This window comes from Salvia hispanica, chromosome 3 (genome assembly GCF_023119035.1).
Source record: "Salvia hispanica cultivar TCC Black 2014 chromosome 3, UniMelb_Shisp_WGS_1.0, whole genome shotgun sequence".
Lineage (NCBI taxonomy): Eukaryota > Viridiplantae > Streptophyta > Magnoliopsida > Lamiales > Lamiaceae > Salvia > Salvia hispanica.
This window is the reverse complement of record NC_062967.1, coordinates 39,462,960-39,486,793: the sequence shown is the minus strand read 5'-3', so window position 1 is coordinate 39,486,793 and position 23,834 is coordinate 39,462,960. Positions and strand designations below refer to the sequence as shown.

The following is a 23,834-nucleotide window of genomic DNA, read 5'->3' as shown; positions in this document are numbered from 1 at the left end:
CAAGATTTAGGCTTTATGGATTAGAATTTCGAAATCATGCGTAACTTGAGTTTTCATTAACATTTTTAAAATGCTCTGATCTTGGAAAAATACAAAAGTAGTCAGAACAATGATATTATATCTGAGATACAACGACAACTGTCACTGCCTTGATCTATAGTTATTACAATAGCTAGAGATATTTCACCATACCACGGCCTTCAACACTGAGCTTTGTAGCCTGTAGCTGCTTTCTCTTTGGCCCTTTCAACTGCTGCAGCTTCGTGTTCATCTGCGTGCGTAAACATTTTAACAAATCAAGATAACAATGTGAACAATCAAAATCACCAGCATTAGCAATGACCATCGGTTGCATATCCACCAATATGAAGGACGAGAAGGAGCATAAAGAATGATATGATCGACAACGAAAAATCAGAAAGTAACTGTTGTCAAGATCAATGAAAAACAATGCCTTGACTTCATGATGTTCGAGGAAGTGAGGGTAAAAAAGCTGATGCAACTACAAGAAAAATATTCCCACTTTGCAAGCCTCGGTGACTCAAAAAATGTGATTACCAGATACTATAGAAGGCAAGATTGAAGTTATCAATTAAAGGCAATGGAAAATAAAAGCTTCTACATTTGGCATATAACCAGAGATATGCAAGCAATGAGTAGTACAGAAGTTCAATAATGTCATCTGCAGAGACATTGAACTGTAGTACTCTCAAGATAAAAAAAATATATATATGCAAAATCATGGTTAGAAAGTGAACATATAGGTACAAACGATAAATAATGACCAAGAAAGATTGGCACCAAATTGAAAAAATATCCGGATTTTGGTAAATCCAATTTTTGGGCTACTGTGGTGCAGAGTATTGACATGCCAAGAATGCAAAATATAAGTTTTCAGAGATGAACTTTTCTCAAACTGGGAAGGAGTACAAACCTTCGCACGATGCTGATCTTGTATCACTTGTTTAGCCCGAGCTCTCACTACATCTGGATCAACCTTGGACTGAGGACGGACCAAAAAATCCATCAACATTGCTTCTGGCCTAGAAGCATGCTGATTAGAATGATGAATGGGCAGATTTTAACCCCCTGCAAATTAAAACCAGCAAATTTAGGTGGCACAGTCCATATATATATGGTGACATAGGGTATATGGTTCAAGCTTTATAATGATGTCAAAAATTGAAAGATAAACATATCAACTTACTTGGGAGATTCTTTTGATAAATCAATGTCATAGTCTGCAGATGGCATTCCTGATCCTTTACTCATCACCCTATAAATATTTAACAAGGGCATTGGCTCAGCATGCAGATAGGATACAGCAGAATATTCATGAAAACAGTAAAATATACTTTTTGAGAGTAGGCCGCCTCATAACTCTTTCATCCTCAAAGTTCTTCATCTCCTCAAACCTTGTGCTCTTGTTGAAAATTAGACGGCTCTGTATGAATAAAAATACCAAAGTGATTAGAAAAACCATCATGACAAAAATATGAACATCGCTCATCAAACTTCTTCTGTTCTACTATCAGCAGTGGCTGTATTAATCAATTAACCCCTCCCCCCCACCCAGGCACCACCCAAACAAAAACAGAGGGGAGAGAGAGAACTGAACAGGAAAACTGTAACTTAAAAAGAAATATAATCAAGCTAAGAAAAAAAAGTAGCCATTGTACCCATTTGTGAACCAATTCTCTAGCAAGTTTCCGGTTGTCTGTAGTCTCCTCATCTGACTTCGACAAAAACATAATGACCTGCCCAAGTGTAACTCAGCCATCTAGTTAGTCTTCAATCACTATAGCAGAAAGTAAAACAGGTCATACTTGATCTTGCAAATTCCAACCTTTCCAATGCCACTTTTCTTTAATTGTTCTCTTCGACCAAACTGATCCAAATTAATTGGAATCTGCAGGGCAAGCACAAATATTAGCCTGCTGAGTATCAGAAGCGTAAGAAATATAGAGTAGCCTATGCATACATCAAACAGAATCCTGAGAACTGCAGCACGGATGTTGATGTTTGGCAAACTCCCATCAGGTAGAGGCTCGAGCCAGTTCTTCAGGAGAGTCAAAACTCCATGATCCAGAAATTCTTGCTGGAGTTGTTTTCTACCCAAAAGTAACCCATGCAAGACAATTATAATAAAAGAAATTATAGACACAAACAGAAATTAAGACCAGCCAACTAACTTTGATAGGACATCTGTGAGAAGGGATAACTTCTTCAATTTGTTTATGGCAGGTTTTCCCTGCTGATTAAGTTCAGCATCTTCCTCGGCAACCACCTCCAGTTCCGCCATAACACTTTCAACGAGGAGAGCAACCTCGGCAGCACTTTTTTCAGTTTTCTTTCTTTTCTTGCCAATTTTGAAGAACTCGTTTATTTCTGCATATTCTTCTCCTTCTTCAGCCTGCATAATAGCATGCATGAAACAAAATTAATTATTTATTACAAATTCCACAAGAATTTAAAGTAAGAAGAAGAAACAAACACATGCATACAGGATTTCAACCAAAATATATAAGTTGAAATTCCCTGCAAAATTAACAGAGTGTTGGCTACGTTGTAAGGGGAAAGCGACGCTATAGAAAAGTAGGAAAAAGCTCATCACAGAGTCTCCGATTTGATTCTTAGTGTCACGGATGGAGGAGAGAAACAAATAAAAAGGTGTACACAATCTGGAGAGAAGATTTCAGTTAACGGACCACCTTCTTAGCAGGAGAAAAGGAATGTTAGTTTCTAAAATTCCTATGGACATTATAATTGAGATGAAGATTACAAAAACAAAATAAAAATTCTGTGAAAGAAAAGGAGATGAGCAAACCTGGGGAGCACGACTTGGAGAGTTTTCATTGTCACTTCCATATCGATGAGCACCACTGTCATGAATGAAGTTATGATCATACATGGTCCTAACGCCATCTTGATCCTCCTATAAAATATGAGACATGAAATCAATCAACATGATTGCTCAATTGTAGAAAGTAGAAACAGATCAATCAAACATCCATTTGTTTATTGACTCATGGGTTCAGTTGCTTTTTACACCCATTGGAACCACATTCAATTGTTTGATTGTAGTTACTTTATAAATTAAGTTCATATACATAAAAAACACTAGTACTCCTCAAAGTAGCATTCCCATCCTAATTTGGGCTTCAAACAACTGAAGCATTCCCACTCTAAAACTGAAAGATATTTTCCACTTAAATAGTTCAGTCTCCCTAAATTTTGATGTCATCTTTAACCACATAGACACGGTGGAAGTACAAAATGAAATCAAATTAACAGAGGCAAATGCATGAGAGCCTAACTTCATTAGTCAAATAAGAAATTAAATGTAGAAAACAATTCCAATTTGGCAAAACAAGGCAAACCTCAGAATCACCACCCGCGACTGTGTCCCACATTTCCGGATCAGCTTCCTCATCCCTCAGTCCTCCTTAGCTTAAAAGAACAATTCAAGAGTGAAAAATCCATCGCGAAATTTATGAAGTCTAAGTGCTGAAAACCTCAATTTGCACATAAAAACCCTAGCTATATAGGCATGCAATAATCAATGCACAAACTCATCAATTACTACAAATTACAACACCAGCTGCATTATTACCGAAAATGGAACTATACTTACCGGATATTTTCGTAGATCATCATCGATTCGGAAAACACACTTCCCACAGCAACGCGAGCGCATATACAAGAGCTACAAGCTGCGTGTGAATGCTCGTAACCGTTTTGCGGTTTCCTATGAAGATGTACGTCTTTATATGCGCGTGTTTGGGGTGTATTTCACCAGAAGTTTTCGGTAAAATCTGGAAAATCAAAATAATCTCGACTCATGGTAGAAATCAAGCAAATGAAGAAAACGAATTGTTGCCTCTTCACGGATATATACGTCAAAAAAAAAAAAAAAAAAAAAAATTAAAGGTTTGAAAATCCGCGGGCTTCTTCACGAAAGGAAACCGTGGAGTAATATTTTATGTAGCTGCTGGCAAGGTCAAAATCGTAACTATACAACTTATATTATCAAAAACAAAAATACTTTAATCCTATTCATAATTTCATCACTACATCCTCCTAAAAGTATCTTGTTTTTTTTTTTTTTTAATTTAACAAGTTATTTAATTTTATAGAAAATAAATATTTAAAAAAATTAGTGGAATATAAGTTCTGTTTTTACCTACTCCTCTATTCCCCACAGAAATAAACCATATTTACTTATTCATCCGTCCCATACAAATAGTCTATATCTATTTATAGGAAGCAAAGTTTTTCTCCTTTTCTTTTATTTTATTTTTTATAGGTATCACCATCTACGCACAATTTCAACTATTTTTTTTTCTCCTCTCCTACTTTATTAGTTACAAATTAATAATCGTATTAAACTCAAATAATCTATTTCTATAAGACAGAAGGAGTCCTAATTTTGTAATAAAATATAAGTAGAGTGAATTAGCTGAATATATGTCTACTCGTAAAAAATAGTAAAAGTGAAATAAAATGTTTATTGCATTTTCACGTATGTTGTCCCTAAAAAGAATATTCACAGTAATATCTGCATTATAGAGATCGGTAATCAGTTCATAAACTTGAATTTGAGATCTTAAAAACGAGAGTAACATTTTTGAGATAATTTTCGTCGTCTAATTTTAATAAAAATTGATGAAAGTCATTATTGAAGACAAGCAAGTTGTAAATTGCATTAGTTGAATAAAAAGGTGAATGGTGATTAAAAATGAATTTATTTTAATTTCTTCCATTGCTGGACCACACTTACAAAAACGGGCCATCCGAGAGCTAATTACCTCAATGTGGCGACATTTTTACGGTAGTACGTGACTTCATCTCAGCCGTTAAACAGTCCACGATTTGGATCCAATCATCAACCCTTAAATCCACGGTGGACACCACATCGGCGCTCTCTCCTCCCTCTCTCTGCTAATCATCGGGACAACGACACAGGTCAGCAATGTCGACGATCTCACTAACCAAGCCCTAATTTTCTCTCTCTTCATTCCCCCAATTTGGCTTCTTATTGTTTGCAGCTGAATTTCGCAAAATTGCCTGAATTTTGGTTTCTTTTCTGGTGCCCCTTCCTCTCTGTAGGAGACACGTCTCTTTAATTGCAAAATTATTCGAATTCCTGTTCCAGCCGTTGTGTAGCTGAGTTGACTCACTGGTCGTATTCACCGAGTTTCGCCTCCTTGTCTATTAGTGGTATAGTAATTGTTTTGGTGTTATTGCAACCTTGAATCCTTGTCTTTGACAAGCTATGTAGTTATTTGAGTTGGATTCAATCTCTTATCTTTAAGCTATGCATATATATATCCTTTGTTTGTTTCGTTTTTCCGACGATTTTCTGGGGTGTGATTTATTATAGTTTTATGCGGATAATTGTAAATTTGAACTCTTTATTAGCTCAATTGGATTCAGTGAATGTCAATTTAGTTTAAGGGTGTATTAGTATGAGGCTTAATATATTGGCAGGTGAATGCTATGTACCTAAAAAAACATTCGAGTGCCTGATATCTTAATCTAAGATGGCCTGCATGTGCTTCAAGAGCTTGCTAGTTTAATGTAAAAAGTTATTGGCTTTGTGCAATTGAATCCATGCCCATCAAAATTAGTACTTTGTTTGTTTTCTCCCAACAAGTAAATAATTTGTGTATGGTATTTCTGTGACAGAATGATTTGAAGTGCAAAACTAGAAGAAAGTTCAATTTGAATCATGAGTGGCAGTGATGTAGATAAAGCTCCCAAAGAAGGGAAGGAACTAAAGGAGCCAAAAACCCCTTCTTCTCAGGTTGGACGTGAACTTTGTGTTGATATATACAATTTTGTTTGAATTTTGTACATTAGAGTAAAAATTTTATATGTTCTTTCGGAATTTTCAGGAACAGACTTCCTCTGCATCTGGTGCAGTTCCTGCCGATTGGTCTGGGTTTCAGGTTTACATTTTATGAGAGATACTCACTTGGTCATCCTTTGTTGATATCAACATAGTAACATGTTTATGATTGTTGTTTTTCTGCAGACATATTCTCCTTTGCCTCCACATGGGTTCTTAGCATCGAGTCCGCAGGCACACCCCTACATGTGGGGAGTTCAGGTATGAAACTTTTGCAATATGGAAAATTTGATAATCTTTCATTGCCAAGACCTATTGGTGTTATGTTCCCTTATCTTGTTAGTTAGAATTGACTTTGCCTAGATTTTATTGCAGTTCACTACTTGGCCCTTTGTAAACATAGTTTGTTTCTTAGTTGCATGCTTACTCTGGTCTTTGCAGCAATTCATTCCACCCTATGGCACTCCACCACATCCATACGTCGCCATGTATCCCCATGGGGGCATATATGCCCATCCGACTATGGCTCCGGTACAGCATCTTTTTTCTGTTCAATCACATGTAACAACCATGCTGTGTAGAGATACTCATAACCCTCTCAATTGTGTTTGAACATTTTAGGGATCTTATCCTTTTAGTCCTTTTGCTATGCCTTCTCCTAATGGTATTGCTGAAGCCTCAGTGAGTCATCTTGTTTCTTCTCTCTCTCTCTCTCTCTCTCTCTCGTTATTTAGTTCGTTCTTCTAAGTTGTCCAAGTCAGAAAGTTATTCAATAAACTGATAAGAAATTTTTTCCAAATGTATCTAGTGCAATGTTCCAGGAAACATGGAGGTAGATGGAAAGCCATCTGAGGGAAAGGGAAAACTGCCTATCAAAAGATCGAAGGGAAGTTTGGGCAGTTTAAATATGATCACGGGGAAGAACGACGAACCTGGAAAAACATCAGGTGCCACAGAAAATGGTGCGGACCCTAAAAGGTATAGATAATATGAGGAACATTTATGTGATGATGCACCGGTACTCAATTAGTTAAATTATGTTCTGGAAAACCGCAATCTATCGGCCTTCTGTTACTTTAGTTATCACAAAAATTTCATTTGTATGGCAGACATTTTTATTCTTTTTTTTTCTGTTGTTTTTACTTATTTGGTGGCATCAAGGTTCTTTTTAGTTGGTTGTCTTTCTCATTTCTCATATTATGTCTGATCTCCCACATTTTTAGGACATACAATTATTTATTGTCTTTATGATGCGTCTTTGTCATCTCAATGAACTTTGCTGATAAAATGTGCAGTGCTGGAACTGCAAGTGAAGGTTCTAGTGAAGGAAGTGACGAAAATTCTCAAAATGTGAGTTTCATAGCAACAGTTGTCACTAATTTCATGCAATGTCGGGAATGTGCGCTATTTGTTTTAGAGAAAGATACCAAAAAATAGGTTGATCAGAAAAAAACTAATTTTCATTTGAAGTTTTGAACTTTGTCTGCCTTTGCCTGTCGTGTCCGTAAGATATTTTAAGCTAAAACACACGGTTCTTGAATTGATTCTCTGTTCAAATTATCATATTTGCATGGTTTATTAAAAAAGCTTTCCAGTTATCAGATCACTCTTATTTTACATCCTGTTACTTAATTAATTTTTGGATACCTATTGCAGGAATCTCAGGAAAAGTCTAGTGGCAGGCCAGATTCTGGTGTGTTTTTAAGGAGTTCTACTCTTTCTCTGCAAACTCAATTTTACTTAAGCTTTTTTCTTTGACCCTTCTGTTATCTTGCTACAGCTGAACCACCTCAGAGTAGGGGTGCACCTAATAATTCTCAAAATGGTGCATCTCATGCAATACCAAATCAAGCTATGGCTATGGTGCCGATTCCAGCACCGGCAGTGGGTGCTGTTAGTGGTGTTCCAGGTCCCACTACCAACTTAAATATTGGAATGGATTACTGGGGTGGTGCCCAATCATGTGCTATGCCTGGAATGCGAGGAAAGGTCCCTGCTGCTCCAGTCGCTGGAGGAATTCCCCCTACAGCCTCAAGAGAAAATGTGCAGTCACAACTTTGGATTCAGGTTCCCTTTCTCCATATTTTTGTTAAACATTGTATTTCTTGTTGTTGAGAAGGAATTACACTTGTTCGTTCTCATAGAAACTAAGATAAGTTTAAAGTTAAGTCTACACTTTGATGGATTCTTTCAGTTTCCTGAATGAGAATGAGCAAAAAGTTTGTGCAATGAACTTTTGCATATCATTGCAGTTAATTAGATTGTAGGTTTAACATAAAATTGATCTAACAAATTGCAGATACTTTTTTTCAGGCTACTCGTAATATTTTCATCTCTAAACCTGTGAAAGCATGGGTGAATATAGGATGTTGGCTTGACACATGTAGATAGATTATAACAGATTCAGACAGTTGATTGAATTACAACTGACAATTTGAGTTGAGTATCTATTTTCAGTGTCATCAAGTGAATTACTCAGTCATATGGTTTCGGTCTTGCATAATTGCAACTTGTGATTTGTGAAACTGCAGTTTCATACTAGTTGTTTCACAATGTGATTGATACATTGTATACTGTGACACCATCTAATTGATATATGTTTTATAGATTTAAATTTAATCTTTATTAATCTTCTAAACTTGCTACTTACTATTTTTCTTGGGAAAAATGAGGTTTTGCTTCAATGTGGTCATTTTTTAAGTTTATTTATTAATTTTGCCCAAGACTTTGACTATGTATATGCATATTGAATGTCCAGGATGAAAGGGAGCTTAAAAGACAGAGAAGAAAGCAGTCAAACCGGGAATCTGCTCGTAGATCCAGATTGCGGAAGCAGGTCACTCTCAACTCCCTCCTTTTTTTTGTGTTAGAATAATAATTCAAATTTTTAAATCTGTTTTTGGTTTCTTCCCATTGTATAGGCGGAATGCGATGAACTGGCCCAGCGTGCTGAAAAGTTGAAAGAGGAAAATGCAGCTCTTAGGGCTAAAATGGCACATATGGAGAGCGAGTATGAGCAACTTGTTGCTCAGAATGCATCTTTAAAGGTATTTTCAGTTTTTAATCAATTGTTCATAGAATGTTTTGTTCAAACATTCATTGTATGGCTGTTTTCAGCACTTTTGAAGTTCCGAACTGGCAAAATGCTATGATCTATATCAGTTTCTCTTTCCATAGTATGACAAGTATTTTGTTCTGCATGTTTGCGCATTTCCGAAGATTTTATTTTCTGATGGGAGTGATAATATTGGGTTAACAGGAGAGACTTGGCGAAGTTAGTGGCGAGGATGATCCTAGGTGCAGTAGGGGCGAGCAACGGGCTAGCAACAACGATGCTCAGTAATATCTGGCCCGTGTTAGCTTGATCTAACTTTCCATGACAGGGAAGCTGATATTTACGTAGTATGTAGCTAATATTCGTCAACGCTGACCTTCTTAGTTTCGACACCATCCGACGTTCTCAGTGTGACCAGTGTTTTATGGCCAGGGAAGACAGGTGGTGCATAGAGCTGAGCTCTCTTATATATGCATGCTTTACCCCCCAATTCTGTCAAAAGGGGTATTCTTATTAATTTGTATGTTCCTCACAATGGTTGGATGGGAAAAAGGTAATATGGAGAGAATAATCTTCCTAGTATTGCATATGGATCATTCTTTTCATAATCTTTCTTACATTATATTGTAAACATTCTCATCTTTAGCTTATAACAATACTATCATTTGCCTATGTATCAAACATGAATTTTGTTGAATAGAACAAAGAGAGTTCCTACTATAAGAGTGGAGGTTAAGGTGGTGTTGATAGGCATCCTCCCACTGTCCCTCCTCAAAAACATAGCACCATAAATGGGGAAGCTATTCAACACTCCAAAACCAGCAATGAACATCTGGATGAAGAAAGTATCGAACGCTCCATCATGAAACGTGCGAACGAATCCGGCAAGAAAAGCAACAAGATTCAAGGTGGCAAGTGAGGCTAAAGGGAGAAACATGGGTGATGATGCAACACCAAACTCAAAGATCCCATTATCATATCTCTGGCTCTGCTCATCCTCCATCACTTTGCTAGTCACATTGAACCCATGTGTCTCCATACCCAAACACTTGCTTATGTACTCCACGGTTCCGAAACAGAAGGCCGAAGGCGCCCTCATTAGCCACATCCTCTGGTCGCTCCACCATCTCCGGGACGTGCCGTGTGTTGATATGAAGTCGAAGCAATCTTGGCCGTATGATCCAAGGAAAAGAAATGCATATAGCAAGAACCAAGGCTCTGAAACCTAAACACACATATAAACATCAAATGTATGAGATCATGTAATGCAATTAGTTGAAGTGTGATGCTTAAATGTACCTTGGCGAAAATGGGAAGCCCTTGAAGGAGGGCCAATGAAGGTACTAAAGCATAAATAGTGATTGGGATGGACCAAATGGGCCAAAGAGAATAGTGTGCATAACCAAGGCCCATTAAGATACCCATAGTCCTTGAACCATATGTTAGTGGGCTATACTTGGAAAATGCAACCTCTAAAAGCCCAACCGACCATCTCTTCACCTGGTTTAGAACATCATTTATAGTGATAGGAATATCGCCCAAAAATGCCGCCCTACTTGGATTACAAAATGCTGACTTCCAACCTTCGCATTGAAGCCGATATCCTGTGTAGTAATCCTCTACCAGTGATCCATATCGGAAACCAATCTGCATTCAAGCATTCATACTTTATAGTTGCAGGGACAGAGCCAGAAATATAGTTCATAGTACGAAGCTACAAACCGTAGAAGTTGGTTGGAGGGAGCTCGAGCCCCCTCAACCAATTCAATCTAAAAAGGTCATGCCTTACCTTGGAACCCCAACTCGTTTGGTTTTCATAATAGCACCCTGCAACTTGATGGGCCTTCCCAAGAACTTCTTTGCCATTGATGGGCTTATCAACAATATAATCCGGGCTGAGCTCCGGGGCCTCAGGAGGTACGTATGAGTACGGGCCTCCAAAGAAGGCCCGTCGGTGGAAAAAACATCCTGTCCCGACATAATTGGGCCCCTTTAGACCATCAAGGCCCATTGAGTTTACTAGAAAGAGGCGCTTGTGCTCGGAAGCATATATATCGTCCTTGTTGAGCCCATGGTACCGTTGCGGGAATTGGACATATGCATAGTTTGGTCCAGTGGGCTTAGACCGGTCCAAGAAGTAGCACAACACTCTTTGGGCCGTTGTGGGATCGTTTGAGTACATGTCACAATCCAATGTTAGGATGATTGGTGAGTTGGTCATGGTGGCCGACACTCGAAGCTTCGACATGAAACAAATTAAAGGTTAGAGAAATACGAGATGTAACACGAAAAGGGGATAGGAACGGAACAGAATGGAATACTGACGAGCGCGTTGAGGGCACCGGCCTTGAAGTGGTGTGGGCTTCCCTTGCTCTTCTCTCTAGAGATGTATACAAGATTTGGCATAGGCTCACCACAAGTGTCCACATCTTTCTTAGAGTTTAATAGCACTTGAATGATAGGGGGATGATTTTGTCGACTAAAATCTTTGGTCCTATATTGATTCAAAATTTGACTCTCTTCTTCACTTGAAATGTATTCATCACTCACTTTACCTTTTGCAACCACACTTTCCACCTTCATCTTCATGCTCTCATACATCATCTATCACCATTTCATACTCCAAGTGTTATTCATTCACACAATTTACTCCAACATGAAATTATTCGATGAGCTATCAAGTGCATCACTACAAAAAAATAAAAAAAAAAAAAAAAAAAAAAAAAAAAAAACATGCGAAATACTAGAGAAAAAATCATTTGGATTGTACTAGATCAATCAAGTTCTTTGGTACTAGTCCTAGATAGACCTGCCCACGGTTCATGAACCGGCGGTTTCGGTTCGGAACCGCTGGTTCCGGTTTTGGGAAATATGGAACCGGAACCGAACCGTGAGGCTGTTTCACGGTTTCGGTTTCGGTTCGAAAACCGGCGGCTTCGGTTAGGGTTCAGAACCGCCGGTTTTCGGACGGTTCGTAGCGGTTTAGGTTCGGTTTCGCGGTTTCACGGTTTTTTCCGTTAATTTTTTTTTGCCATATAGTTTGAAATTATAAAATAAATTGGAACAAGGAAATGGGTAGATTAAATTGAGAGATTGAAGAGAGAAATTCTTGTTAACACTAAAATGAGGTGAGTGTAAGTAAGGATAGAGAGGAGTATTTAATATAGATAAAAATAGAGAGAAATGAGATCCAATTTGAATTTAAAATCAACATTTAAGAATAAATAAATAAAAATAAAAGAAATGGTGTTTTGTGCAGTCAATTTGAATAGTGCAGCCATCGCCCACCGTCAACCAATCAATTTTGAAGACTAAACTAATCAATTTTGAAGACTACAACATTAACCAATTGGTTAATGTTAATTTATTATACTTTATTTAAAGTAATCAATTCTTCTAAGTTTATTAAAAAATGTTGGATAAATATTTATTAATAATTATCCATACTCCATAGATTCCATACGTAAAAAAATATGTTAATTAATAAAATCGGAAATAGTATTATAAAGTTATTACCATAAACCATACAACATAGACTCCATCTTGTAATTTAGTTATTTTTATTTTATTATCTTTTATCTTATGTTTTTCAAATTACCATCCAATTTTTCCAAATAGTATTATAAAGTTATTTTTGCTACAAAATTTTGTCCCATATTATTGTTTCTACGGATATTACCAAATCTAAAAATGAAAGTTATATATATAAGAGTATAAAACTCATAAACCGGATCATTCAGCAATGTTTTATTTAATGGAGTATAGTTTTAATATAAGGATTAACTATGTTTAAATTTATCATTGTGTTGGCGGTTCGGAACCGTGAAACCGTCGGTTCGGAACCGGCGGTTCGGTCGCGGTTTCGGTTCGAAAAAATTTGGAACCTGAACCGAACCACGGTTCTAAAATTCACGGTTTCGGTTCGATATATTTTTCGCGATTTCGGTTTGGAACCGTAACCGCCGGTTCGATAAACCTTGGGCAGCTCTAGTCCTAGACTTTGTATTTTAACTTTGAAGATGAATACATGTGTTTGATAAACATGTGAATAGTTATCTTATCTCTTGTGTTATCACTTGGGCTGTCAAAGTCAGTGCGCCGATTAAAATTAAATGGTGATGATTTTCAAGATCTTGCTGAAAATCGAAAAGGCCTTATTTTGGCCTATTTCGGGCAAACATATCAAAGTCTAAGGCAAATACCAAAATAATTTTCAGCCTGCAAACAGAAACATAAGATTACGCCAAAAAATAATAAATAAAGATTAACAAGAATATTATTAGTCTTGCCAGTCATTCAAACAATGCTTCATCGTCAATGATTTAAAATTTCATTTTCATTCAGTACAAAAATTAAGAAAGGTGAATGAAAGCTGGTTAAAAAGTTAAGTAAAATTTGAATTCTACTTTTACAAATTAGTAATTTATAGTAATATATTTGTGAGTGTAGTAATTTTATGAAGCATGTGATCCACCAATCATAAATTAAAAAAAAATTACTTTAAATTGTGGACGTCCAAAAATGACAAAATGAGATTCGGTACTCATATTATTTTATAGACGGATGGACTGATGGGGTATAGCACATCAGAAAGCATTTAATTTTGGGCTATCTTAAAATTTTCTTTTTCAGTATAATTAAACATGGTTACACCATTAGTAAGATAGTACTCCACAATACATCTAAACATGGAAAAATATGAAACAAACACTAACATATAGTACTAGTATTGAGAATTCATTGACTTGAGTGGTTGCTAAAATCAAATTGATACTAGTCACTAAGACTACTTTAACGACGAGATAATAGTTCTCGGTCCATCAGTAAATTTAGTATTAACCAATCGTGAACACAAAAACTACCATCATTTATAGTTTACGTTTCTACTTAAAAACTTTTAATTTTAAAAAAAGTTTGATTTATGTCCCGTCATATAACCGAATGATTAACCATCTCACCTTGATTTCGAGGGTCTTGGCGGTTAGATCATAAGTGGAGCTAAAATACGCATGTGGACATCTCTGTGTTACTTTATTCTCTCTACAAAACGGCAGCCAAAGCCTCCCAAACCTCGCCGCCTCCATGAAGGCAAACATGGTCAGCTCGGATCCCCCGTCGTCCGACACGTACACCGACAGCTTCTCGGCCGGGTAGTCATACGCCATGACCGACAACGCCGTGTTGATGACGTCGATTGGGGGTTCCTTGTAGGGATCCGCCGTGCATATGAATATGTCCAACCCCGGGAAATCCCTCCGGTCCAGCGCCTTTTCGAGGTTCTCGTGTCGGTGGACCGGGTTCATGCGGAAGGCCTGCGATGTGGACCACATGAAGGCTAGAATAAGGTCGGAGATTAGGAGGGAGAGGGAGATGAGGAGGGAGATTGGGGAGGTGGAGTGGAGGAGTTTGAGGGAGTGGTGGTAGAGGAGGAAGGATAGGGCGGCGGTGTAGGCTGCTGCGAATAGGCGGTTGAAGTGGCGGCGCGGGAGTGGGTGGAGAGAGTGGAGTGGCGGCGTTGTGGTGGCGCTCTTCATTTCTGTCTTTCTATTTTTTTTGTCGCCTCCCGATTTGTTGTTTTTGGAGGATTGATATTTGTCTTCATTTATAGGAGTATAAATTCCATCCATCAATCAAAAATAATCAGTAGAGTAGTTGGCAACGCGAAGCTGTGGTGAATTTAAGGTCATGGGTTCAAACTAAAAAGAAAATAATTCATTTTTTATAATTGTTTAGTGTCCACAAAAAATAATTTTATTTTTAAAAATGAAGAATTTCTCTCTAATGTTTTGTTCACATTTTCACATTTTCTATCTTACTTTATTAATTTATTTTTCAAAACTCATAACACGCATCCATATATGGATCTATTTTTTATGAACGAAAGAAGTATGCAATTTGAACTATACAGAATAAGCCATAACATGTGCAGTAAACATGTATGCACTGATGAATTAAAATTTAATTCGCACATTTTTCAAAAAAATTGCTCCTATATCCCTTTTACTCTATAAGTATATTTACATTTCGTTGACATTTTCTGCCCACTTCTTTTATCTAATATTTCTTAAAATCAACGTTAAATTTAATTATGACATTTAATCCTAAACGGATGAAACAACATTTTACTGCAAATAGAATAATTTGTGTGATCATTAATGATGGATAAGTGATATTCCCTCCGTCCACCAATAAATGTCTCATTTTTTTTTGTCCTTCTGACAATAAATATCTCGTTTCAGTTGTACTACATTTAGTAAGTGGATCTTATATTCCGCTAACTCATTTCATTCATATTTTATTATAAAATTAATAAATAAAAATAGATCTCATCTTCCACTGACTTTTCTATTCACTTTACTAAATAAAATCAAATAACTTTTTAAAACTCATACTAGTTATAAGACATTTTAAACAAGGACAATGGGAGTAGAACCGGTATAAAATTGCCAACGGATGACGCGTTTGGCGCGAATATGATTTGACAATTATTGTCTTTTGCTCCATTAATTTTAACTTAATTGTATAGTATAGTATATTTTTCTTTTTTTCTGTCGGTGTTGCCCAAGAATGGTTAATGTTAAAATTTTAAATTGCTATTCGCTAATTGCTTAGTGAAAAATATGCGGTTTTCAAATTTGTACATTTAGTGATTTAGAAATTAACAAACAATTGAAATAAGATTTTTAATAAGCTTTTAGTAAAGTTATTAAATTAGCTCAATTTGTTTACGGTTCCTATTATTAACAATCATGGTCCTTTTCATATCCCTTTGTGTTCACAACGTATAAAATTTACCTTCCTATTATATTATTGTTTAAATTAAGCTAATCTGGACTTTCTTAATCATGCTTTGATAATTGATATCAAGTTCTGTCACGGCTCTGCGTACATCGGTAATTCGGTATACATAATTGATAATATTAATAGTATTAAACTAATAATAGTATCCTAAATTTTAGACTAACTTAGAAAAAAGTTTCTCCATTGATTTATTAGTTCAAACCAAAAGGATACGAATCTTTAGGATACAACTGCAATTATTAGAGACAAACATTGACAACCATGTAATTAACTCTAGAGTCATTTCACTTTTTTCGAAAATTAACTTAATAGTTTATCCCCCTCTTAGGGCGGAGGGAGGGTGGGGCCAGGAGCGCCCATAGTCCCCCCACTAATTTTTAAAAATATATAGGGATATTTTAGTAATTTCACATTAATCGTAATTTATAATGTATATATAATACTAAAGATAGATTTCAGCAAAATTATACTTCCTCCGTCCATGAATAGGAGTCTCATTTTCTATTTTAGTCCGTTCACAAATAGGAGTCTCATTTTTCTATTTTAGTCCGTCCACGAATAGGAGTCCCGGTTCATTTTTACCATAAATGGTAATAGGGTCTCCCCTTCCACTAACTCATTTCACTCACATTTCATTTAAAACAATATATACAAGTGAGATCCTTATTCCACTAAACTTTTTTCCACCCACTTTTCTTAACATTTCTTAAAATCCGTGCCGCCCATAAATGGGACTTCTAATGGCGGACGGAGGAAGTACTCCATAAATCGTTTCCTCTTAATTAGTTTTCTCCTTCTGCCGCCGTTCTACTCCTTCTGCAGTGTAATCTGAAATCTGGTTATATAAAATTAGGTATATTTTAAAACTCAAATATAATTCAATTGATTTTTCTACATAGGTTGTTTTTTTGTTTGGCTGCAATAGTTATGTAAATTGAGACCTAAATAATCATATTCAAGCTCTAAATTGGTACACATAAAATTCAAATAGGGAGAAAGAAGATATCTTATGTAATTCAATGGCTACGGCGATTTTGTGTTGGAATTCTTTACCCATATTCTTAATTTGATGTGTATGTATTAATAGTTTTACACTATTTGATTTGTGACAGCAACATTTTAGATTTGATCATATTGTATATTTTGTTTACTCTTTATTCTTTTAGTTGTGAAGCGTAAGATGAACTTTATCCTTTTTTTGTGTATGATTTATATTTTGCAAACTTAATCAGTGTTGAATATTTTTGTAGATATATGGATCGTTATTTCAAGAAACTTTCTTCCGTGATTCTTTATCAGTTGAATGATTGCTTAGTTCCTTATATGGAAAAGGATGTGTTTGTTAAAATTACCAATGCAACTATTATGCAGCGATTTCAAAAGATGAAGAATAGAAGACAAATGTTATGATGTGATTGCATTTAATTTTTACATTTTGAACCTTATAATTTAATTTATATGATTTTTTAAAAATTTAATTTTGGACCCCCATGATGAAATTTCTGGCTTCGCCACTGCCCCTCCGCTAACTAAAATTTCATTAATCTCCCATCCCATAACTGCAAATTAAATAAAAATATGAAACCTCATTTCATGATCAGAGTAAGTTTGTAAAAGAACATTAATAGTGTAGAAAAAATATAATCATTGCAAGAATATTTAAATATGAGTTTGTAATTATTCATGAATCTCCAAAGATGGAATTCCAACTTATCTCGAGTCTTGAGAGTTGGAGACTACTACCATAAATACCTCGGAAAGTGTGAAATGCTACGACGTCGTATCCGGAACCTGTTTCATTGGCTGAAAGGAAAACTCAATTATTGTAGTACACAGCATATTCCACATGTTAAAAATCTATACCTTGTCAATATGGTTGATTCATACAAGAAGAACTAGTCAAAGTATATTAGATATGTGATGGAATTTCATTTGAGATTTACGAGTACTGTTATCTTTTCTGATTAAACCGTCGAAAATATTCTTGCATCCTATCTGCATATAGTACTTTATTATCAATAGTGGTGGATTCATCTTCGAGATTTACTTACAACATCTACAATGATACGTATTACTTACAACATCCACAATGATACGTATTATAGTATGGACGTTAGCATTCACAATAGTGCGGACTATAATATGCCACATCAGCATTTTTGCCTAGTCTCCTGCAGTGGTGCAGACCAGTGACCGAACTTTATATTTAATTTTAATTTTATTTTTAATTAATAAATAGCAAAATTAATATACAAAACACAACAAATTTTATTAAAAAAAAATTACATTAATTGAAAAAAAACCCTACATTACTTAAATTAAATTTATATTATCATAAAAATATAAACCTGATTATAGGGAAAAAGTATAAAAAAAATGAATAAAATGAGAAAAGTATAATAAAAATAAAAAATTAAAAACAAAATGATGAGTTTGGGGTTTGAACCCACGAACTCTATGATTTTAATTTAAAAACAATTTTTTATATAAAACGACTTTTTTATAATTAAAAATTAATTAAACGTGTCGATTGTCCTTGTCCACGCTCGTGTGTGGCACTGTAGTGGGCGGACGAGGCGCCGGATGAGAGTCGAGTGACGCGTTGTCCGTGCCCGAAAGCTCGGGCGTAGCGATCACCCTCGTGCTTGTCTGTCGGCTTGCAGTGGTCGGACGAGCGCGAACGAGGGATCGTCCGGACAATTTTTGCACCAATGCAGATGCTCTTAGCACTTGGTAATAAAAGATTACTCAACAAGTGTTCTCTAAATGTGTCTTTCAATATTGAAGACATAATTTCAGTTATGCATTTACATCACTTTCTTGCTGTTTTCTTCAATGTGTATCATTTGTTGTGACTACAACCAGGCCATTAACTCCGTCAATTAGCAACTACACTACATAGAATTTGTGTCAAAGGTTTGTCATACGTAACTCAAGTTTGAAATTTCAGCATTAATTCTGTGGTGGATGTTGAAATATTCTAAACCCTATTTCAATATGTTTGTTCGACAAACGTAGGATGTAGGCAAAATATATTGTGACTCGATTGTAGGGACCTCAAATTTGGTGGTTCAATTTCGAGGTCATCAATTAGACAAATCGACATTACATTCCTAAGTTCAATATCTTAGTGCCAATATTATGGTAAACAAATTACCATTTCAAATACTTACAGACATTTCTCCTCTTGATTTCTCTCTCTCATATTTTAGAAAATAGAGATTAATCTACCAAAAAAATAGTTTGTTGTCCAGCATAAACTGTCTTAATAAATAATCCGATTCCAAATTTAAATTTTTTAGTAAAATAGAAAAAGTAATCATAATCTTGAAGAAAATAGTAGTACAACCTTATTTGATGTGGCTGTGGTCCTCTCATCACTTGCCATTTTCCATTCCAGTAGAGATCAATTCTTGCAATTAATATCATCGACAGCTATGGATATATACTAGACTACAGTACTTATTTGACATTTTGCAAAAATAGCAAACCCCACTTGGTACAAGCTTCATTTAATATTATATATACATGTAATTTCATGAGAGGAAGGCCAAAATCATACATAATCGTTGAAAATTCAACCCACTTGGTCACCTATAATGTTCTAGTGCCATTAATTCTCCTGTTATATTTTGGGGATTTTATCAATTCAGCTAAGTTTTGAGCTTTGACAACACACTGAATAAAGAAGCATTAATTAGTCCGAGTTTGACACTAAACAGAGAAAAAAGAAGCTTCAATTTTTAAAGATGCCAATCACAAATACTACTACTAGTATTTACAGAGTAGGTTGAGAATGGCTTCTCCTCATCCAAATTCACCACAAACACACACTACTATTCACAGATTCTACTTCTACTCCATTGATTAGTTGTCACTCAGTCTCGTCATACCTCAAATGAGTCGAAATATTCGCTACATCAATTTTAGCTGGATTCTGCCATCCCCCGGTTGCTGCAAACAACAAACCAACCCGTTCGTTCCAGCAACCAAACAATTACTCCGTTACCTGAGCTGTCCACATTGAGATTCTACGATAGAAGAACTTCAAATGCAGCCATGTCAAAAGAAGTGGTAGGGGAGTTGATCTTAATCTCCAATATTTTCAAAGACGAAACCAGTTGTTTCAGTTTCTGTTGTGGATACAGGGAGCTTGTCTCCTTTCATTTTCTTGACATCCTGGCTAGAACAGATGAAAATTCTCCTAACCATGTTGCAGAATTCTCTGCAGAAAGATTATGATATTATCAAACATACGAACTAAGGAGGTTTACGAAACAAGTTGTATATAACAAGCGGCATGAAAACTTACGGCCATGGATCATCGCCCACAAGCATCATGTCCCCTTCATCATCCGTAAACACAATTTCCCATTTATTTCGTGACTGCAGCTCCCCCTTAATCTCAAACATTTCTTCCAACTCTGTAATAAGATTCTCATATCCCTTCAAAGTTGTCAAATCCACTGCTCGACCAACCGCCACCCCTTGCATTTGTACCTACTCGAAGGATTTTTATGCCACAGATGGAGAATAAAATTAATCTTTCAAGGCAAGTAACATATAAATCCTAAGAAAGAAGATTAATATCCAGTTTATAATAATCTTTCGTATACCTTGGTGCGGCTTCTGGAGGAGTTGCTCTGTCTGCTCTGGATCTCCTTTGTTGGTACTTGCAACTGATCTTGCCTTAAATCTTTAAACTCCTTTGAAACACTAGATTTCTGTTCTGAATCAGCTGAGGATAGAGCACTCGGGATGTGCACTTCACTACTATCGTTTGGTATATCAGCTAATCTTGAAGGAGCTATTGATGGTCTTTTCAAATTGAACCCAAACAACCTGCAAGATTGCTGAGCATCTGGTTTCCTTACATCAGTACATGCAGTAGCAAGGGTATTAAACTGACTTCCTGAGTTTGGAGCTGAATGGTTTGAAATAACCGACCAAGCCGAAGCACTTTTACTCTCTTCAGTTTCTTCAGCATGCACATGAAGGGGAGGTTGCCACCCTCCATCCATACGAGTGGTTGATGCACCATCATTGCTGTGTTTCATAGGTGTGGTGCTAGCATCTGTTTGTTTAGTATGTGAATTACTGATATAGCTGCTTCTTTGTCCTTCAAAACTGTGATTTATTTGATGGGCATCATGACAAAGGTTCCATGTAGGTGATGCAATTGAAGTTATAGTTTCTACAACATTACAGTAACAAATAAAATAAAGTAAGACAATAGTGAACAGGTATAGAAGCAAACAGAATATCAAAATTTAGTGGAAAGCAAGCCAACCAGGAACAGCAATTTCAATATGTGGTCGAAGCCGTTTATTCTTCATGGTAGGTGGCTGAACTAGAGTTGGTGGAATTGATGCAACAAATGGATCTATCTCCCATGGAGAAACCCTTTCTGGTCTTGAGATGGATGCCGGTTCATCCCATTGAACCTGGGAAATAAAAAAAATACATGTACAGTTTTAAGTCTTGAGCAATAAACAACAGATTCTGGAATAGCAGAATGTGTACTAACCTTCAATGTTCTCCATTTCGAATCATTCCAGTGAGGCGAGATATCTTCAACCCCAACAATCGTACCTGAGAACCTGACAGGACAAATAGAATTAAGAACTTTTAACAACTCAAATAATGTACCACTGTACCAACTATGCAGTCAATGTCTACAAGTGTTTGACCAACCTTCTCTCAGGAGAATCATCTCCCTCAAAACGCATCTTGAATCTCATGCCGACTCCAAAGTCATGATTAATGGATTCTAGATATTTGTTCAGGCCAACTATGAACTGACTAGTCCTAAAATGTATAGAAGCAAAAAAAAAACAGTTAAGATAAGTACAGATTATAAAATGCAAGGTTGCAATTCAAGGGAGATTGTTTCAGACCTTGGCTTGTAATAAACAACAAAGATGGTCTGAGTCATGACAGCATGAGATGCTGTTGCAAGCACTCCCAGGTGCATGCTCTGACTTGATATCACTGAAGAGGGTATAGAAATCTGTTGACGAGCATGGCGCCTGACCCCAACACGCAAATCCCCATTCTCTCCCCTAGAGCAACAAAGGTAATATATATGAACTCAACTCAGAAAACAGAAATCCTCATAATGAAATGTTGTTTACCTAATAAGATATAACATCTATAAGTACCTTAGAAATACAAAAGAGTCACCAGCAACTATACGCTTAGAAGTGACAAACGTACTCCATCCTGTAGTTAGCAAATGCCTCCTAGGTTGACCTGTTCATTCAAAGCCAAATATATATATTTCAATTTCCCACTATAAATTACTATCTATTAGTATCATGCCTGAAGAGCTACTATTTCCTTGCCTGCTACAAGGCCCAGGTGAATAAATTTCTTTATAAAGTCTCCAGACAACAATACAACATCAGTGACACCGAAAGTAAACTATTACTAGAAAACAAACACGGTATCTCACCTCTAAATATATGCTTGAATTGCCATTCATTTCCATGTAGATCCTTAGCAATCAATTCCTGTGTCGGAATCTGTTGGCTCATATCCTGATAGGAGAACAATAATTGTCAGCAAATATAGAAAATTAGCACTGAATACAAACGTATACAGCTAAAGGAAGCAGATAAATAGTTACCAATGGGGGAAGACACTCATTTGCGTGTTTACGAAGGACAGAAAATCCACCATGTGTGCTGGTATCAGAAGCAGTCAAAACTTTGCAGAACGAATGAACTGCAGGTCTAGGAGTCTCATCAATAGGACTATCCGGACTTCTTGGCTCGCTTTGCTACAAACAGATTTACCCGGTTACATGTTTAAGTTGCAAACCAAAAAGATGCCAGCTTGATTTTTGAGCTAGGCCAATGAATAAACAAACAAGATGGCAATTTTTTCATAGAATCAAGGAGCAAGCGAAAATTAGTTCTTACATCTGATTCTGGCATCAAAGTAATTTGTGCATAAACTTCATCCGTATCCTTTTCAGCCTACATAGTCATACAAAAAAGCTGTGAATCACTCACCACTCAATAATTGAATCAACAATTGCAATTCCTTTAGTTGCCAATTCAAAGTAAATTGATAATAATTGGAAGCCATGCTAAGCTATCGCTTATGCATAACAAAAACAAGAAACACACAAACACCCTAAGCAACGGATCTACGTCGAAAGAAACAAGCTACAGAGAGGCAATTACCAGTAGCTGAACGTTGAAAACTTTGCAAAGGATCTTCGGAGGCAAATTGAACATCGGTATCCTCTGATTCAATTCCTGATTCGTAGATGCCTCCAACTAACACATCCCAAAGTAAAGTATGACTTTCAGATATCAGATAAAATCCAACCAAAATCCGAGATATGGCAAAAATTAAATTCAATAACGGATAATACACAAAGATCTAAACATTCAAGAAGAAAAACAAAACAAAATTAAACAATTGCATTTTCAAGCACAACAGACCTGCTCCATGTGACCTTGTGGGAAATAGTAAACTCTTTCTCCAGCTTTGGGAACATCCACCAAAGGCCCCGCACAACCTCTCCATAGCTCCTCATACAACGAATCCTTCACAGAAACCCCTGAAAATTCACAAAACAACAAAATTCCTAAATTAAACTCACAAAATAGCAAGTAAAAACAAATCAGTTCAGAAGAAACGAAAAATCATCATAAAAAGTCGGCTTCACCTGAAGAAACATGCTGCTGCCGCTGAGAAACCGAGCTCCAATTCGCCATAACTCAACCAATACACGCACCTCTCCTCTCTCCAACTAAAAATAACCTAGAAACCCCCAATCAAATACACAATGCAGCCAGCTGCAGCGCTTCAGCCTTCAAACCGCCATCCAAACAATCAACGTAATCACAGCGAAACAGTATCCGCTTTTGTAGAGCAAGCTGCAATAGTTTAAACAAGGAATCCGAAGAAGCAGCTTAATATACGGTGGTTTCTCTCTCTAGAGTGCTGGGTTTTGTAAATTAATTGTGGGTTTGATTGTCTCCTTTTTCACTGCACACGCAGAGTGCGTGTGCATGTGGGTGGTTGCGTAACTAACCATGGTTAAACCCTTAACCAGAGTCGGACTTGGCGCTAAATTTGGTGACACGTCAGATTTAACAATACTTATCTCAT

At 36.4% G+C, this 23,834-nt stretch overlaps 4 protein-coding genes across 9 annotated transcripts; 1 reads left to right on the top strand and 3 right to left on the bottom strand.

Moving 5' to 3' along the window:
- Positions 1-163: 163 nt before the first annotated feature.
- Positions 164-3,576, bottom strand: LOC125210139 (protein IWS1 homolog 1-like). The gene is given in 12 exon segments (XM_048109713.1): positions 164-271; positions 935-1,063; positions 1,065-1,089; positions 1,208-1,276; positions 1,356-1,444; positions 1,680-1,757; positions 1,847-1,909; positions 1,982-2,111; positions 2,193-2,413; positions 2,828-2,935; positions 3,381-3,445; positions 3,573-3,576. Coding segments are annotated over 12 exon segments (1,080 nt in total). The 3' UTR covers positions 164-172.
- Positions 3,577-4,842: 1,266 nt separating this feature from the next.
- On the top strand, positions 4,843-9,488 carry LOC125213157 (bZIP transcription factor 16-like). Of its 6 annotated transcripts, none has more exons than XM_048113534.1 (14): positions 4,856-4,965; positions 5,110-5,220; positions 5,689-5,806; positions 5,898-5,951; positions 6,038-6,112; positions 6,227-6,382; positions 6,473-6,532; positions 6,660-6,829; positions 7,147-7,201; positions 7,508-7,544; positions 7,632-7,918; positions 8,610-8,687; positions 8,773-8,898; positions 9,111-9,488. In XM_048113534.1, the coding sequence occupies exons 3-14, from the start codon at positions 5,732-5,734 to the stop codon at positions 9,192-9,194; spliced, it is 1,257 nt and encodes a 418-aa protein (XP_047969491.1). In that variant the 5' UTR covers positions 4,856-4,965; positions 5,110-5,220; positions 5,689-5,731; the 3' UTR covers positions 9,195-9,488. The 6 variants fall into 6 exon arrangements, 5 of the variants coding, with proteins under 5 accessions (XP_047969493.1, XP_047969491.1, XP_047969492.1 ...); XM_048113535.1 differs by having other exon boundaries at positions 4,866-4,965; positions 5,049-5,220; XR_007174878.1 differs by lacking the exon at positions 4,856-4,965 and having other exon boundaries at positions 4,972-5,220; positions 9,111-9,253; positions 9,339-9,488.
- On the bottom strand, positions 9,466-14,474 carry LOC125213155 (cellulose synthase-like protein G3). The gene is made up of 5 exons (XM_048113532.1): positions 13,865-14,474; positions 11,232-11,510; positions 10,696-11,145; positions 10,206-10,553; positions 9,466-10,131 (listed from the first exon to the last, which is right to left on the bottom strand). The coding sequence occupies exons 1-5, from the start codon at positions 14,438-14,440 to the stop codon at positions 9,583-9,585; spliced, it is 2,202 nt and encodes a 733-aa protein (XP_047969489.1). The 5' UTR covers positions 14,441-14,474; the 3' UTR covers positions 9,466-9,582.
- Positions 14,475-19,386: 4,912 nt separating this feature from the next.
- On the bottom strand, positions 19,387-23,685 carry LOC125213682 (auxin response factor 9-like). The gene is made up of 14 exons (XM_048114352.1): positions 23,389-23,685; positions 23,162-23,280; positions 22,898-22,993; positions 22,631-22,687; positions 22,336-22,488; positions 22,162-22,246; positions 21,869-21,959; positions 21,605-21,769; positions 21,402-21,515; positions 21,235-21,307; positions 20,998-21,151; positions 20,324-20,901; positions 20,020-20,207; positions 19,387-19,932 (listed from the first exon to the last, which is right to left on the bottom strand). Exons 1-14 carry the CDS (start codon positions 23,435-23,437, stop codon positions 19,797-19,799), a joined length of 2,058 nt encoding a protein of 685 aa, XP_047970309.1. The 5' UTR covers positions 23,438-23,685; the 3' UTR covers positions 19,387-19,796.
- Between the last annotated feature and the right edge of the window lie 149 nt (positions 23,686-23,834).

What these genes read in the sequence shown, in the direction of transcription:
- LOC125213157 (XM_048113536.1), top strand. Translation starts at nt 5,732, where the DNA reads ATGAGTGGCAGTGATGTAGATAAAGCTCCCAAAGAAGGGAAGGAACTA. An exon ending in CCCATCCGACTATGGCTCCG is followed by an intron (nt 6,383 to 6,472) that starts GTACAGCATCTT and finishes TGAACATTTTAG; the next exon opens with GGATCTTATCCTTTTAGTCC. An exon ending in ATGGTATTGCTGAAGCCTCA is followed by an intron (nt 6,533 to 6,659) that starts GTGAGTCATCTT and finishes AAATGTATCTAG; the next exon opens with TGCAATGTTCCAGGAAACAT.
- LOC125213155 (XM_048113532.1), bottom strand. Translation starts at nt 14,440, where the DNA reads ATGAAGAGCGCCACCACAACGCCGCCACTCCACTCTCTCCACCCACTC. An exon ending in CCAAGACCCTCGAAATCAAG is followed by an intron (nt 11,511 to 13,864) that starts GTGAGATGGTTA and finishes AAATGGTGATAG; the next exon opens with ATGATGTATGAGAGCATGAA. An exon ending in AAACGAGTTGGGGTTCCAAG is followed by an intron (nt 10,554 to 10,695) that starts GTAAGGCATGAC and finishes GCTTGAATGCAG; the next exon opens with ATTGGTTTCCGATATGGATC.
- LOC125213682 (XM_048114352.1), bottom strand. Translation starts at nt 23,437, where the DNA reads ATGGCGAATTGGAGCTCGGTTTCTCAGCGGCAGCAGCATGTTTCTTCA. An exon ending in GACTCTTTTGTATTTCTAAG is followed by an intron (nt 21,770 to 21,868) that starts GTACTTATAGAT and finishes TTGTTGCTCTAG; the next exon opens with GGGAGAGAATGGGGATTTGC. An exon ending in GATGATTCTCCTGAGAGAAG is followed by an intron (nt 21,308 to 21,401) that starts GTTGGTCAAACA and finishes TTGTCCTGTCAG; the next exon opens with GTTCTCAGGTACGATTGTTG.